We start from the raw sequence: 16832 nt of genomic DNA, 5'->3' as shown, positions 1-16832 counted from the left end.
GCTAAAGGCAGTGCAGCATAGCTCTTCAGGCATACTTCCCATTCACGATTCAACATGGAAGGCCAAACCAGATATCACCGTCAGCCCTCAGTTCATCACTGTCATCTGCTTTCATCTTTGATCCCGTAAACGTCTCCAATTTGTGTTATGCTTGCAGGTAGAAAGCACGGGAGACGTGTCGCGGCGGAAGCATGCATGTCTGGTCATGAGTTCTTTCTCACGGGAAAGCAGTTGTTGACGTTTTTGTGAAGAGAATAGGAAGGTGCAGCAACAATTGGGGTTGCATCTTCTCTAGGGCCAGCGAGTAGCCAGATCTTGAGCTATCCACATTATTCCGATCTGCAAAGAGGAAAAACTGCGGAACTGTGTTGTCAATAGGGTCTGTTAGTGAGCAGAGCACAAAGGGTTGTGTTGGAAGTGATGTGAATGTCTACAGAACCTTACAGTACACTAATCAGTAGCTGCTGAATGCGGTGGAGGAAAGCAAAGGTGGTTTAGTCTCAAATGTAAAAGTTGAATGTGAAATGAGATCCCACAAAATCAGATGCTGATGGCCATATTGAAGATTTCTTTTAACATCAGTAACCCTTGTCCTTGTTTCACATAAGTCTTCATTGTTACGGTTTCCGTCCCAAAAACGACAAACCCCACCAACCAATGGGAACTAATAGACATGTCCGAGATGTTGAAACTTTCAGGCAGCCATTGACCCTATGGTACCAGTAATTCAAGTACATCAAAAAAAAAGTCAGAGATAACAGGACTCTCCATGGCAACCACGAATTAGAGAAACAATATCTGGAACCTTTACCAAGAATTAGGTACAATTGACCTCATGGTTGCAGTAATTCAAGTACAGACCGAAAAGAAGTCAATGATAACAGAACTCTCACCAACAACCATCAATTGGAGCGAGCAACCATACGTGTTAAGAAATCAAGAAGAGGGGAAACCCAAAAGGCAGAAGAACCGGACAGAGCAAACTGATGATGCAAGTATGCAACCAAATATCTAGGATTTTATATAACGGTCTACCATGAGTGGGGTTCATGACATCGATCTGTTGATTTGCCAAACCACAAAGCCCCAATGTTCCTCGGTGGTAGGTCTGGTCAATTAGAAATAGAATTGGGCACATGTGGGACCCATGAGGCTTGACTGCTGAAGAGTTAGCTAATGCACATGATCTTAAGAAATTAAAAGTTTATCTTTCTATATTTTTTTAAAATGTTTACTTTGTGTCTTTAAAGTTCGATAACTCTAGCAGGGTTCACGACTTCCCTGGCATCCTAGAAATGTTGCTAAAACAGTTCTTGGACCCATGGTGATGACTCAGGAGTCATGAAAAGGGCAATATGGATGTCAAGCACTGAACTGACACTGCACCACTTAGGTCCAGTGAAACATAACAGACACAACAACTAACAAAGTCACAAAATCTGTATGAAATAAGTATACATTCAAATATGGAGAAAAATCATGTTCCTGTGCTCAGATTTGAAGGATACATCCAGGAGACAGATGGAAGAGAAATATGATGACACACCAATTTTGTCCGAGTAGGTCAGATATGTAGATCAATTAGGTTATCTCATGTTTTTAGTCTGGGCATAAAGTAGCTTGTCCCTATTTTGTTGTGGTTGATGAATGAGACATGGAAGTTGGAACCGTAGCTTACTGGCAAAGACTAGAATTAGCACTAGCATCCATATACCAGCTAGTTTGTCTAAAATTTACATGGTCTCTCCAGAGTCCAGACAACAAGAAAACAAGCCATATACCTTTTTATGCTGCTGCTACCCTCGGCTGTATGACGATCCCTTGGATGCCATTGGTCTCCTCTTCTGCTGAGAGCTAAATGTGGATCCAGATTTAACAAATCTTCTGCCTGGGCTGTTTCTAGGACGTTCTTCAAATGATTCTTCAGATTTTACAAATCGCCTAGCATTTTCTTCTTTAGCTCTCGCAAATCTCCTAGCATTTTCAGCAACCTCTTGCCTCTTTTTCATCTTGCTAGTGCTAGGCCTATACAGAATAATTGAGCGGCCGATTTGGTCAACAGCAATAGATCCTGTTGACTCCTCAAGTTGCAGTATCACAGAGGTTAGTTCCGCAGGGCAGTTCCCGTGAATCTTTAGCTGTTATAGCATAGAAATGTTGGTGAGAAGAACGTGACTGATGTGAGAGGAATGCTGAAGGAAATGGAAAACCAAGCAAAAGCCTAATATACACTGAATCTTGCATCCTTATTTCATTCTTGCACATGAATTGGATCAAAGAAAATTTCATGAGAAAATTATCACAACTGTCAGGCATCAAATGCACAGAGCCACCCAATTCCAGCATCATGTCCTCCCAACTTGGGCAAGTTGAACACATGATTTCCTGAGTTTATATTATGATGGTTTCAGTTTCATGAAAAACTTGAATACATATAACTACAAGATGAGATTTCTTCACTTAGGTCTTATTGAAAGTGTTGGAATAAAAAATATTCTGTTAGCAGGAAGTATGAACAATAAACTTTGATGTCCATACCAACATTGATAATCTGTTGGAACCTCCTAAGTCCAAATGCAAACAGAAATTAGCCCATTGGAGCCTCTGTTGAGTGTTGATCATCAAAAATCAGCCCAAACCAACCTTATCATAACAATCTCCACAGCACAGTTTCAACCTGTCACCCATTCCATCCACTTAAGAGTTAAGACCCAAGTGAGCCAGTATTCCAGCTTTGGACAGTTGGCTGTCCTATTTAATAATTCAGGGTTAGCACTTAGCAAAACCAACTTCTAAACCTACTTCTGATGAATAATATATGGAGTCAATTATCATTGGGCAGGAGAATCTTCTAGGTTTTAGCATCAACAATTGAGTGAACATGGGGGCATGTGTGCTCCGCGAGCATCAACTCGTATTCTCAGATCTAACTGCGCCTAACGGCTAACGCTATTGCATAGATTTCTTCTCATTCCCATTAAGCCAGGAACTTAATAGAGCTATAGATATTTATTTCAGGTAAATGTAACAAGACCCAACTAAATACAGTAACAGGTCCTGTTACTAGTTTGATTCAGCCCTCTTGTAATCAACTCAGACCATTATCAAACACCACTACACCAGCCTATATGGAGTCAACACCGCTCCCACCCATGTGCAATCAAATACCAATCTATCGCATATAAGAAAAATACCAATCTATTACGTATAAGAAAAATACCAATCTATCGCGTATAAGAAAAATACCAATCTATCGTAGTCTTAGCCCAACACTGCGGCTCAGTCTTTGCCAGCTTGCCAGCGGGAGGAACTCCATCCATCCGGCGGCAACCAGCTTGCCACTTCCACTCTGGTGAATCTGGTCTTTTGGCTGCTTCCTCACTGATCTCTAAGCATACCAGCTTCCACGTATCCCTGTGTCGTGGTGCTGCAAACCACGGCCGGGTGGCGGAAGGCACCCGCCCTAGCCCAGAGGGTGTGTACTCGGGGGTTAGCTAGTCTTAGTTCGATCTCACTCAAGAACACGAGGAACACAGCAGGATTTAGAGTGGTTCGGGCCGCCGGAGCGTAATACCCTACGTCCACTGTGTGTTGTATTGCCTTCCCACGAGAGTGAGAAGTTTGCTAGAGCTTGAGTCTGGATTGTGGAGATCGTGTGTGAACCTGTGTTCTAGCGGGCGTGCTCTCCCTTTTATATGTCCAAGGGGAGCACGTACACTGAGCGGGGCCCCGACATGTGGACCCGGCGATGTATTATAAACTACACTTTGGCCTTCAATGGCTCAGATCCGGAGATCTTGTCGTCGGCTTCTGTGCGTAGCTTCTGACCAGGGATGGTCTTGAGTTGTCCTGTCAGAGTAGAGTCTAGCCTTTGCAGTCGCGCGTCGAGGTCACGATGAAGCGCCGAACTACTGACTCAGTCCACTGTAGCAGCGTGCACTGTTGCTTCAGTCAGTAGCTGGTCATCATGACTCGTCGCTCATGCGCGCAGCGCTGAGTCTTTAATGCTTGTCTCGGTATCTGGCGATCCACAGTGTGGACTGACAAAAACTGCCCCGTGCCCAGAGGCAGCAGATCCCGCCTCAACCACTCGCACTTAATGCGGGTGGGTGAGGGAGCTTCCAGCGGAAGGCTGGCGCCCGCGCCCGCGTCTGCGTGACACGTGGCGGCTCCGGACCCCACCCGAGCAGCTTGCTGAGCCGAGAGCTCACGGGGGTCCGGATAGGCACGTGGAGGTCCCGGACCTGCCTGCGGGAGTCCGGATGGCACGTGGAGGTCCCGGACCCGCCTGCGGGGGTCCGGGTCCGCGGCCACAGGTGTTGAGCATTTCCACCTCTGGGACACGTGGTGACACCGGACCCGTCTCCAAACGGGAAGCGGGTCCGGGACCGTTGGTCCGGTGAGATGGAGCCGGAACCCAGGAGTCCGGCTGCTCAGCTCCTTAGGGCGTAGTTACGGATAACTACGCGAGTCTTGGCACAGTAGGAGTGGGTACCCCAGCTGTAGGGTACCGACAGTGGCCCCCGGGCCCGCCTCGGGAGAGGCAACGAACCCGCAGGTGGGGCCACTACTGTGAGCAACTTGGCTGCTTCTGGCACCCAGCGGTGCGCGCCGCAAGGGTCTTGCCCTGCATCGTCCATCCTTTGGGTCACCTGCTGCATCATCACGTTTGGACCTGCACATGACTCAAGGTAGATGCTTAGTAGCGTGCCCACGGGTCCCAAATCCTGTTGGCTGTAATCCTTTGAGATGGATAGCTAGGTTCAGTGAACGAAGCTCAAGGGGCCGGCCTTTAGGTTAAGAGGAAGTCCGGACCTCCAGGTTCCCAGTCCTAGGTACTACGGCACTCATTCACAGGAGGTGGTGCGTGCAGGCTTAGGGTACGGAACCAGGCTAAGCGGCTACACGGCTCCGGACCTCCCCGGAGAATGAGTGCGCTTCCCTGAACCTGCAGGTTCCCAGGGGTCCGAACCCCTCTCTTCCATGAGGGGTCTCGAGCTAAGTCACTAACTAGCCAACTCAATTCGGACCACAATCACCGCACAAGAGTAAGAAGCCACGTGGGGGTTAGCGCAAACAGAATGCGTAAATTGAAATTGGAATGTAACATCCTTAGAGGCGAACTGAGGATAAACTTTTCCTTTATAACTAGATGTACATGAGATGTGCGATGTAAGCCAGAACACGGGTTTATGAGGCCGGAGCTGTCCGGACCTCCGGGCCCCCAGTCTTAGGTACTACGGTACTCGCCCTAGGGAGGTAGAGCATGCAGGCTTAGGGTACGGAACCAGGCTAAGCGGCTACACGGCACCGGACCTCCCCGGAGGGTGAGTACGCTTCCCTGAACCTGGTTCGCAGAGGTCCAGACCCCTCCACGGGGGAGGCTCACCGGACTGGACCACACGGAAGTACTACCTAGTTACAAAGGAAAATGTTTTATTCCCTGCTGGGCCTCTAAGGGTAGGACTTACAGAGATGTAGAGTCGGGGGTGCGACCGGAGTCGGCTTTCCGCCGGAGAGAGCCACCAGAGTCGGCTTAGTGCGACCGGAGTGGGCTTGGTGCGACCGGAGTCGGCTTTCCGCCGGAGCGGGCTTGGTGCGACCGGAGTCGGCTTTCCGCCGGAGCGGGCTTGGTGCGACCGGAGTCAGCTTTCCGCCGGAGAGAGCCACCAGAGTCGGCTTCCTCTCATGAGTGAGGTATGCTGTGAGCTGGGATTTGTCGCTCCGCCGCTCGCAGCTTGTGAGGGGGCCCTTGACGGGTGCCCTGACTCTTGCCGGCGGGCGGCGCGCGCCGCCGCCAACGGTGGCTGCTCCACAGGCACAGTTGCCCCTGGAGCAGGAACGCGAGAGGCATGTGGCGTGGAGGACGCCACCCCCTCCGTCATCTCCACGTCGTCCACGCGAACCATGGGGACGAAGAAGATGATGAAATGCGACCAGCTAGCCCCCCTACCTGGCGCGCCAAATGTCGTGGTGCTGCAAACCACGGCCGGGTGGCGGAAGGCACCCGCCCTAGCCCAGAGGGTGTGTACTCGGGGGTTAGCTAGTCTTAGTTCGATCTCACTCAAGAACACGAGGAACACAGCAGGATTTAGAGTGGTTCGGGCCGCCGGAGCGTAATACCCTACGTCCACTGTGTGTTGTATTGCCTTCCCACGAGAGTGAGAAGTTTGCTAGAGCTTGAGTCTGGATTGTGGAGATCGTGTGTGAACCTGTGTTCTAGCGGGCGTGCTCTCCCTTTTATATGTCCAAGGGGAGCACGTACACTGAGCGGGGCCCCGACATGTGGACCCGGCGATGTATTATAAACTACACTTTGGCCTTCAATGGCTCAGATCCGGAGATCTTGTCGTCGGCTTCTGTGCGTAGCTTCTGACCAGGGATGGTCTTGAGTTGTCCTGTCAGAGTAGAGTCTAGCCTTTGCAGTCGCGCGTCGAGGTCACGATGAAGCGCCGAACTACTGACTCAGTCCACTGTAGCAGCGTGCACTGTTGCTTCAGTCAGTAGCTGGTCATCATGACTCGTCGCTCATGCGCGCAGCGCTGAGTCTTTAATGCTTGTCTCGGTATCTGGCGATCCACAGTGTGACTGACAAAAACTGCCCCGTGCCCAGAGGCAGCAGATCCCGCCTCAACCACTCGCACTTAATGCGGGTGGGTGAGGGAGCTTCCAGCGGAAGGCTGGCGCCCGCGCCCGCGTCTGCGTGACACGTGGCGGCTCCGGACCCCACCCGAGCAGCTTGCTGAGCCGAGAGCTCACGGGGGTCCGGATAGGCACGTGGAGGTCCCGGACCTGCCTGCGGGAGTCCGGATGGCACGTGGAGGTCCCGGACCCGCCTGCGGGGGTCCGGGTCCGCGGCCACAGGTGTTGAGCATTTCCACCTCTGGGACACGTGGTGACACCGGACCCGTCTCCAAACGGGAAGCGGGTCCGGGACCGTTGGTCCGGTGAGATGGAGCCGGAACCCAGGAGTCCGGCTGCTCAGCTCCTTAGGGCGTAGTTACGGATAACTACGCGAGTCTTGGCACAGTAGGAGTGGGTACCCCAGTTGTAGGGTACCGACACCCTGGATATGAGGAGGATGTGAAACAAGATGAAGAAAATGATGGTGCAGGTGCCATGCAAGGCACAAGGCAGATGCAAGATGTTTTTGGTCGGCGCAATGACTCCCCTCATCTTCTCTAGCTCTGGATGTATCCAGGCTCCTTGACCTTGCTCTTGATGGATGCAGCTGGGATGTAAAGATTTTCTCTTTTTTTTTTTGCATTTCCTCGGAATGCAGCCAATTACGAGTGGATGTCCCTTGGAATTGGATCGGTATTTCCTTTCAAATCAGGATCCTTCAGTGTGGTTCATGGTTGGCCGGCGCATCCATGCTGGTGAAGTAGGTGAAGGCATGGAGCTCTCCAGCATCCTGCTAACCACCATGGCAGTCTCAACTGCACACCAGTAACCGATAACGCGATAACGCTACCCAATGCAACAAAACAAAGGGTGAAATCACTGTTATGCCACCAAATTTGTCGCAACCCCATTATATTTTCATTCATTTACGATTTTACGTAATGGGGAGAGACAGCATCGGCTAAGATGGTTTGGACATGTCCAACGAAGGCCTCCTGAGGCGCCGGTGCGTAATGGGGTTCTTGAGCGGATCGATAATGTAAAGAGGGGTAGAGGTAGACCTAAACTGACGTGGGATGAGTCGGTTAAGAGAGACCTTAAGGATTGGAATATCTCTAAAGAGATAGCTTTGGATAGGAGCGCTTGGAGACTAGCTATCAATGTGCCTGAACTTTGAACTTATTTCTTTCGGGTTTCATCTCTAGCCTACCCCAACTTGCTTGGGAAAAAAGGCTATGTTGTTGTTGTTGTTGTTACGATTTTACGTGACAATTCTATGAACCAAACATTGTCATAGTGTTGATGGTGCTCTATAGTAATAAAATGGAAGGGTATATAAAAAAAGAAGGGCTATAGAATATGGATAGTGGATATAGACAGGAAGATATAAAGGCATAAAGGATTGATGCTTACTGAAGCATCAGTCTCGCAGGTTTATGTACAAGAGTGGACTCCAAGCCAGCTTCTTGCTCAAGTTAATTGTAGAGGAGGATAAACTGGAGCCAGGAAAGAAAAGAGGCAAGTAAAATGGAATGTGATTGGTGATTGCCATGGTCTCCTAGAACTATAGGGTTGGAGTTGATACTTTTTTCAACTCAAGTGGATAAAAGTTTCATAATTTTTTCTTTCCCAATTTAGCTTCTAACTTTTTTGCATCTGCATTACCCAATTACAAGGACAGCAATGAAGGGTGGCAAAGAGCCACCACCGAGGTGGATAAAACTCAACCGTCACAACTAAGTTTCATAGACCTTCGTCCTTCAGCTAATTCCAAGTCAAGTTCAACTTTCCAGTTCTAGCTGGAATCGGCAGCACAGTGACAACTCCACACTATGTTCCGAATTCGTGATTGAACTATGAACTGATGAAGAAACCCTATAATGGAATCCCTTCCTAGTTTTATCCAAGGCGTATTTCAGGAAGTGGTTTACTGATTTATTTTGGTACTGAACCAACACGCAATTTCCTCGTAGGAAAAACTAAATGCACCATGGATTTGACAATTAGGGGCGAACGAGGAATACCTTGAGGAGCTCGTTCGACTCGAGGTTGTCACTGAAGGCGGAGACGAGGTTGGGTGTGACGCCGCCCTTGCCCACCTGCTGCGACTTGAGCTTCTTCCCGAGGCCGTGCGCGTACGAGGCCAGCTCCTTGCGCTCCTTAACGCTCAGCTTCAGCCGCGGCAGCAGCGGGAGCACGAACGACCGGGGCGCCTCCGCCTCCGCCTCGGCCGTAGACTCCTCCTTGTGACTCTCTTCCTCTGCATCGACCAGGTCCCCCTCCGCGTCCGGCGCGGCTACCGCCTCGGCCACGGCCGCGGAGGCGGAGCCGTGGCCCAGGGAGGAGAGGAAGCGGTAGGAGGTGGAGATGCGGAGGCGTGGGGGCGGGACACCAGGGGTAGGTACGGAGCGGAGGTGGTGGTTGAGACGGGCGAGAGGGAGGCGGAGGAGGGTCGCCGCCGCCGCCGCTGCCGCCGCCATGATGGGAGGCGAGTTCGCGGAGGGATAAGCAGGGGATTTTTTCTATTTTTTCTAAATATGAAAGCCCCGAAGCTCGGCGGCCGACCAGGCCGTCCACGTCGTGTAAAAAATTTTCACCGTGCGTTCAATCATTTACGGCGTGTATTGCCTCATGCTGGCTTGCTGCGGTAAAAAAAAAATCCCCCATTCGATCTCTAAGGAAGGATCCTGTTCACGGCTGAGTCCTCATACTCCTGTGCCGCATGACTGCCTCTACCTGCCGCCGCCGTCCTCCTTCGGGCTGGCTCTCCACCGCCGCTCCCCGCCGTCTGAGCCGTGGGTGAGCCTCGCCGCCCTACAGGCTTCCTTGCGCGCTGGCCCTGCCCCCGCTTGCCTCCCTCGCCGTCCTGCCAGTCGGCGTCGCCGGCCCGACGCGGCCTCGCCGCCTTGCCTCTTCCCGCACAGGTCGCCGCCGCCGCCCGTCAACCCCGCCACTGGCCGCCGAAGCGCGTCTCCCTGCCCGGGCACTGCTTCTCCTTGCCCTTCCCCGCCCGGACAGCTGCCGCTCATCCCCGCCGGCCGTCCTCGCGCGGCGGTCGCCATCCATCCCCGCCGATGTGGCCCCACGCCATGCGCTGCCGCCAAAGGAGGCGCGCCGGCCGCCCCTCCCCGTTCGCGGACACGTACGCGACGCGCCCCTCCCAGCGGGCGGCGCGGCCGGCCCGGCGCTCCGAGCCGCCCTCAAGGCGCACGGCCGTGCAGGGTCGGCGGCGCTCCCCACGCGGCGCCGGCGGAGCTCCGCACATGCGCACACCGGCGCTCCCCGCGCGGCGGCTGCGGAGCTCTGTCCGCAGCTCGCGGCCCGCGTTACCTCCGTGCTCCCGGCTGCCACCGCTCGCCTCGCCTCCATCTGCGGCTCACGGGACACGTCACCTCCGCGCGCTCAGGCCGGCCGCCGCTCCCCAGTTGCGCCGCCTTCGCCCGCGGCTCATGGGCCGGCGTCGCCTCTGCACGCGCACCGGACGCCAGTCGTCTCGCGTACGCCCGCAGCGGCCGCCGAGGCCATTGCCGCCATGCCGCACCTCGACGGGGAAACGGACTAATCCATCCGTAGAAGCCCCATCCACGGCGAGGCAGCACACCATGCATTTGACGGTTTGCTTGTGTACCCTCTGCTTCGGCCATGGAAGATGCCCGCTGTGGGTTTGATGGTTTGCGTCTGCAGCACTGACCAATTGACCATGCCCTGATTTAGATGATAGGTAGCCATGTTTAATAAAAAGAAGACACATTTAAGCTACTTGCCTTATCTAAGGTAAATGTTTCTAACTCGAATGTGAATTTTATTTTTCAAGCAATAATTTAAACAAGTTAGATACCTTGGATATGATGCTCCTATGTCAGTCTCACATATATTTGCATTTACAAAAGAACAATCATTCTTCATCCTTTGCGATTAAGCTCAACCATATGGTTTCATGACATGGTCTAATCTGATGTAATCGTACTTCATTTCATACAAATAAAGATTTTCTGGCCAAGATTTGTATCACCAATTCTAGCTAAGGAAGTTCGTCGCATCCTTGCAACTTCACAGGTGAAATCAACAAGACTGTCATTGCGCTTTTTGCCCCCTCTTCTCAGAACAATAAACAGCTAGACATTTTCCCTGTTGTATATCAACAAAACTTACATAACCGTATAAAGAATTCGGATGACATGTTTGATTTGTGGAATTTAACTTAGCTATCATTGACTTACTCCTCAATTGATTGCAGGGTGGTTTGATATAAAGCTCTACACAAGATCCTCTCCCAGTGACGATTTAACATTTGTGATAGCTGTGCCAATCGAGCTGTTATGCTTTCTATGCAATGCAACACCACCGTGCTGAAGGCCAAAAGCTCTTCTATAATTGGTCCTGCCCATTTCTTTTCTTTTCTTCTTTTTTTCCCCCACTTCATTCCTATTTACTTCAATAGGTCTGATTTATATAGCCTCCCTACAGCAATACAATATGAATTGTGTTATCCGATGTGTATAATATACCTCAGAAAAAAAAAAAGTAGTCGCTTACAAACTATATAAATAAAAAAACCATCTCCTATTTCCATCTTCATATACATTCATATGTATGTACCATCTTTACCCATTTTTTTCACTAGGCAAGGCCACAGAGGGGACAGCCGGTGCCACAAGAGGCGGCCTGGGAACGCGCCACAGAGGGGCCGCGCCCCAGCGTGCAGGCGCCCGGGCTCGAACCTGGGCGGGTGCGCTCCCCAGCTGGGAGTCGCACCAACCGAGCTGTTGTGCTTTCTATGCAATGCAACACCACCGTGCTGAAGGCCAAAAGCTCTTCTATAATTGGTCCTGCCCATTTCTTTTCTTTTCTTTTCTTCTTTTTTTTCCCCACTTCATTCCTATTTACTTCAATAGATCTAATTTATATAGCGTCCCTACTGCAATACAATATGAACTGTGTTATCCGATGTGTATAATATACCTCAGAAAAAAAAGTAGTCGCTTACAAACTATATAAATAAAAAACCATCTCCTCCTATTTCCATCTTCATGTACATTAATATGTATGTACCATCTTTACCCATTTTTTTCACTAGGCAAGGCCACAGAGGGGCCAGCCGGTGCCACAAGAGGCGGCCTGGGAACGCGCCACAGAAGGGCCGCGCCCCAGCGTGCAGGCGCCCGGGCTCGAACATGGGCGGGTGCGCTCCCCAGCTGGGAGTCGCACCAACCGAGCTACGCATGGTCTGCCTATATATACTATACTTTTTAAATACCTTTGCTCTACCTGAATTTATATAAATACAAACTAAAATATATTGCCAAATAGAATCAAAGAAAAATTTTACGCCGCGCGCAATGCACTCGTAGCAAAGCAAAGCTGCAAGCCTGCAACCGCAGAGGAAGAGGAAGATAAGAAATTTAGGACCCTGTCCCCACGTGTCAGTGACCAATAGTATCTGGAAAACTGACATGAGGAAATACGTATGGAGAGAGCTTGCATTTCAACTGCTGCCAAGAATTCCAATTTCCAAAGTTTCTATTCCTTGTCCTCCTAGTACTGATAAATTTGTCCTGACAAATTTTGGCCATTTCAGGGCAACCAATTGCATGTCCAATTGAACATACTTCTACACGTAATGAAACACCTCTCTTTTTTTTTAAATAACAGAACGCACCTCTTGGACGAGAAGCAAATGAGCCCTCGCATACCAAATTGCGTGCCAAAGATACGATTTAAACAAACATGTGAAATGATAAAGAACAGTTGATGCTTAATTACTGATTTTGTTGCATGTTCAAAACAAAAAAGGTATGGTTATATATTGACGGGATAGTTGAAGAATGAAGATAAGCATTAGTGTTCGGTTCCTGCCGTACGGATTTAAACAATGCTGACGGCCAGGCAGGAAGCCATCCAACAGGGAGTTTTCAGCAAAATTACAGATCTTCTCTGACGATAACGGACATAATACAGTGTACAAACACGGGGGTATGTATGGCTCGGTGAGCGTCTCAGAAAACTTGGCCAACTTTACTTGCAAGCACACGTTCCCGTTTCTCGATGTAGTCGTAAGGGAACCAGCCAGCTTTACCCCTGCATTCACCTTCAGCCCATCCATTGTTCGACACCTGATTAGGAAAGTTTTCGACACAAGTTCAGTGACCAAATTTGCATTTGCTGGGGTCGAGTACAAAGCAATCAACATGAAGCTGGTTGCGGCGGAGATGTAGCATGGGCAATCATTTAAGCTGCTGACTGGTCGGTGCATTTGGCTAAGCTAAGGAGCAAGTACTGTTACTCTATGAGAAAGCACTACCTTTCGGACCACTATGTAGTCACCAGCTGCAAGGTTGAGCTCGGTATCGCTCTCAGCTCGATATGACTGGATGGCCTGTCAAAGAAAATTGACCAAATGCGGTAAGATTATCAATTTATCATGATATGGCTATGCTAGCAGCTAAAAAACTTGTGCAATGTGATGAAGCAAGTTACCTCAGCCAAGAAGTACTCCACGGTCTCGACCAATTCTGCAACAGTGTTCCTCATGAATATACCGTTGACTTCTTCATATGCAGGTGGAGGTGGCATGGAACTTTCAACAACCGGAGGAGGTGCTCCTTCAATTCTTTGGCGCTCGGATACCATCTAGAAAAATAAGAGTGTTTCATCAAGATACCAGAAACAAACGGATTTTTGTTGAAGATGTGATGTTTCTTTAATACAAGCAAGGTAAGGAAGTAATGTGAAACTATCAGTACCTCTCTTTCAAGCTGATCAAGATTTTGTAGGACCCTTTGGTGGTAATTTCTTTCAGACTCAACCTTCAGTTAAGTCAACGAATGTAATGAGACACAATAGCAAAGCCCAAGACTTACAAGAAAACAGTAAACGACCACCAAAAAAACAAAGGCAATGTATGCTATGCAAACCACCTTTATATGCAAACTATGGAAACTCCAATCTGGACCATCGGATCAACATCCAAGGGAAGGGGCGCAGGGGGGTGGGAGGGGGATTTGCAAAAGTGTGATTACCCAATCTAAGGGCGGGTCCAGATTGTAAAATTATCCCATCCTCCATGCCCCTTGGATGTTGATCTGATGGTCCAGATTAGAGTTTCTATAATTTGCATACGAAGGTGGTTTGCATAGCATACGTTGCCAAAAACAAAACAGTACAAAGAATGTACCAATGCAATAAGTCGCTGCAATGTCAGCCTTTGCTGTTGAGCTTCAACAGCAGTCATTGCTGCAACAGCTTCTTTGCCCAAAACCCCCATATTTGATTTCAACTCCTGCAGCTTTGTCTCAGCTGCCTCTAGCCTTGAAATCATATCACCATTTCCAGATGCCTCTCTTAATTTCATTTGGCGCTTCGAAACTTCAATAGCCTACAGAAATCCAACGAAAATTTTCTCATTTTTCAGGAACAACAAAAGGAAGGAAGATTCTGAAAATTCCCCAAAAAGGAACAGTATAGTTACAGTGCAATATTAGAAAGTGTTGTGAGCAAAATGGGTAGTGTGACTGACTAAGCGATGTGGAAAAGGAATAAAAAGAAAACAAAGAAGATTCTGAACAATGCAATTCTTTTATAAGATGGTTTGTCTAGCTCAGTTGTCACTGCACAAAGATATCAAAATATAAACATATTATTTGACTAATAAGTTATCAATATACCTACTTGCTACAATTAATATAATTACTCTAAGTTCTCAACTATTTCCTCTGGTCTCAGTGCAACATGGCCTTACAGCTCAACTGAAAAAGGAATGCTCACATTTGAATTCTAGCACAAGTACAGAAGAAACAGAACCTGAGCTTAAGTTGCGCAAAGTACATTCCTCATATAAAAACACAAATGTCAAAATCCTAAAATTGCATGTCTTGATTCAATACCAAAAGCAAAGATGACAGTGGATGTGGTTTCTTGTTAATAGCGAGATACAAAGACTAAAGTCAAACGTAAATCACACATAGTGAAGTAACCTGCGCTTCAGCTTCTTGACGCATTCTGTCGTATCTTTGGGCAAGGTGGCGAGCATCCTCCAAAGGAGCTCCCATAACCATAGCCCTCAGTGGTTCTGCAACCTGATGGTAGTTCACGTTACTTACACAAAGCTTTGTCTAAGTTTGATTTCAAGACAAATGTACAAAATATGTAAGAGCATTATGGCACTCATGTCAAACAAGGAACTTAATAGTTTGCAAGAGGGAATTACCCATTTAGACAAAGACAGGTAACAGATGAGAAGTTCAAAAAAGGAAAGAACATCAATAGAAAACACAAGTTAAAAACGCAACTTCACAAGCCACTATTCTCATACTATCAACCAGCTACAGTTAATTGCTTAGGGTAAATCAACTTACCCAGACCCATGCACAGCCAATTTCCACTTTTTCCTATCTTCTATTATGTTGGACTTACATTTAACATAAGAATAAGAAATTAAGAAAAGGTTATGAACTGGGAGTTTCAGTACACTTAATACTTGACTGTTGCTTGTTCTAGTTACATATAAGATGAATAATAGCGATTTAATTATCAAGAACTACCCTAACATGCATTATATACTATCAGTACAACACAAAGACAAAAATAAGAGGTAAGCCAGCAGAAATGATAGTGTTCTATTCTGTGCTAACTGACAATTAGTCCAACAGAAACTGCCGTGCATCAAATACTTGTGCCAATTCCCAGGTCTAATAATTCAATAAATTTAGAACTATTGCAAGCATAACGCACAACACACCAGTTGCTCATATTCCATACGTATTCAGACTCATATGTTACCAGTATAAAAGCAAACAATGGTACATACCTGCGTGCCCAGGGCTTTCAGCAGGTTAACTCTTTCCTTTTCCATCAAGGACCGTGCCTTAGCGAAACTCAATGCCGCCTTCGACAGCGTGCTTCCACTGGTACACGTGTTCTCAGTGCCATACTTCTTACCGTCCTCACACAACTTGTTCCCTACACGCCACAAAGTACATTACTTTCCCCGTTCCAAAATTCAAATTCCGGGTTCCCTGAGCTGCTTACCGATTTCGACTTGTTTCGACCCCGTGACTATGTAGCCCTCGACGCCGCGGACTATATCCCTTTGGAAGTGCTGGGAGGAAAACGAAAATGCGACGCATTATGCGAGCAGAGCCTCGACGGAGCTACGGAAGTATGAATGAAACCAAGCGAGGACCGTGACGAGGGAATCGTCCACCATTTACCTTGGCGGCGCGCGTGGAGATGTAGAGCTTCTCGAGCTTGGAGTGCTGCTGCGCCTCGGCCTCGTCCGCGAAGGCGCCGTCCGCGCCGTACCCGCCGCCGAACTGCTTCATCACCGCCTGCAAAACAGGACGCGGCCGCGAAGCGCGGAGGGGGCGTCATCATCAGTCACCGACAACAACCCCGACCGGCGACGGCGACCGGATCTCGTGGGCGTGCGGGCGGTGCGAGCCCGCGGCCGGGGAGGATAGCGGAGATCTTGGGAAGAGGGGCGGCGGCACGCTCACCTGCTGCTGCCGGGCGACCTGCTCCCGGAGCTTGGAGGCCTGCTTCCGGATGGCTTCCATTGGGCGCCGCCCTCTCCGGCGCCGCGGCCGATCGAGAGGGGGACGGAGGCGAGCCGAGGAGAGATCTGAATCGGGGAGGAGGGAGGGAGGGAGTACGGAGGAGGTGGCGTCAGGCTCCCGCTCCGGCGTTCTTCTGTTCCCTTTCTCTTTCTCCTTTTCCTGTTTGGCCTTGTTTGATTCATCTTAAAAATCCTAGCGCACATAAGTCTAGAAAAAAAATTTATATACATGGAATATTAAATGAAATTTATTTATAAATTTTTTTCAGAAATGTGTATAATTTTTCGCGACGAATCTAATGACGGTAATTAATTGATGATTGACTACAGTGATGCTATAGTAACCATCCTCTAATTACACGGTCAAAAATCTCATTAGATTCTTAATAGTTCTTAGCGCGGAGATTCTAAAATTAATTTTGTAAACTGATTTAATTTGACACCATAATAATTAACTGTCAAAATATTGATTTCTTTTGTAGGAAACCAGTTGGTCGGCGGATGGCAACGCTCGGACAGCTGAGATGACGGGGGAGTCCGCAACGGGAAGGAGTCGGCTCGCGGTGAGTCTGACGTAGGTGTGGGTACTGTGCCAAATGCTGCCCGTTTACCAGAGCTTCCATGTACCATCGGTACTGCTCGTTCTCAACTCCGG

The 16832-nt window shown here is 49.0% G+C and overlaps 2 protein-coding genes and 1 long non-coding RNA gene across 3 annotated transcripts; 1 reads left to right on the top strand and 2 right to left on the bottom strand.

Annotated features, from left to right (window-relative positions):
- Nucleotides 1-1440: 1440 nt before the first annotated feature.
- Nucleotides 1441-9151, bottom strand: LOC120688434. The gene is made up of 2 exons (XM_039970755.1): nucleotides 8649-9151; nucleotides 1441-2138 (listed from the first exon to the last, which is right to left on the bottom strand). The coding sequence occupies exons 1-2, from the start codon at nucleotides 9102-9104 to the stop codon at nucleotides 1797-1799; spliced, it is 798 nt and encodes a 265-aa protein (XP_039826689.1). The 5' UTR covers nucleotides 9105-9151; the 3' UTR covers nucleotides 1441-1796.
- A 1710-nt stretch (nucleotides 9152-10861) lies between these two features.
- On the top strand, nucleotides 10862-11643 carry LOC120688433. Its single transcript, XR_005681088.1, has 2 exons — nucleotides 10862-11001; nucleotides 11249-11643. It is a non-coding gene; the product is annotated as an uncharacterized LOC120688433 (long non-coding RNA).
- Nucleotides 11644-12359: 716 nt separating this feature from the next.
- Nucleotides 12360-16322, bottom strand: LOC120688432 (SH3 domain-containing protein 2-like). Its single transcript, XM_039970754.1, has 10 exons — nucleotides 16119-16322; nucleotides 15834-15950; nucleotides 15652-15721; nucleotides 15431-15582; nucleotides 14598-14699; nucleotides 13799-13999; nucleotides 13368-13430; nucleotides 13102-13254; nucleotides 12926-13000; nucleotides 12360-12737 (listed from the first exon to the last, which is right to left on the bottom strand). Exons 1-10 carry the CDS (start codon nucleotides 16176-16178, stop codon nucleotides 12621-12623), a joined length of 1110 nt encoding a protein of 369 aa, XP_039826688.1. The 5' UTR covers nucleotides 16179-16322; the 3' UTR covers nucleotides 12360-12620.
- Nucleotides 16323-16832: the final 510 nt, after the last annotated feature.

This window comes from Panicum virgatum, chromosome 9N (genome assembly GCF_016808335.1).
Source record: "Panicum virgatum strain AP13 chromosome 9N, P.virgatum_v5, whole genome shotgun sequence".
NCBI lineage: Eukaryota > Viridiplantae > Streptophyta > Magnoliopsida > Poales > Poaceae > Panicum > Panicum virgatum.
The sequence above is the reverse complement of the archived record's forward strand: the minus strand, read 5'-3'. Positions and strand labels throughout refer to the sequence as shown.

Bases quoted from the DNA above. Each gene is read 5' to 3' on its own strand.
- LOC120688434 (XM_039970755.1), bottom strand. From the start codon at position 9,104: ATGGCGGCGGCAGCGGCGGCGGCGGCGACCCTCCTCCGCCTCCCTCTC. The intron at 2,139-8,648 runs GTATTCCTCGTT...ATGCTATAACAG, and splicing joins AGTCGAACGAGCTCCTCAAG to CTAAAGATTCACGGGAACTG.
- LOC120688432 (XM_039970754.1), bottom strand. From the start codon at position 16,178: ATGGAAGCCATCCGGAAGCAGGCCTCCAAGCTCCGGGAGCAGGTCGCC. The intron at 14,000-14,597 runs GTTACTTCACTA...GGATTTCTGTAG, and splicing joins GTCAAGAAGCTGAAGCGCAG to GCTATTGAAGTTTCGAAGCG. The intron at 13,255-13,367 runs GTACTGATAGTT...TTATTTTTCTAG, and splicing joins TTGATCAGCTTGAAAGAGAG to ATGGTATCCGAGCGCCAAAG.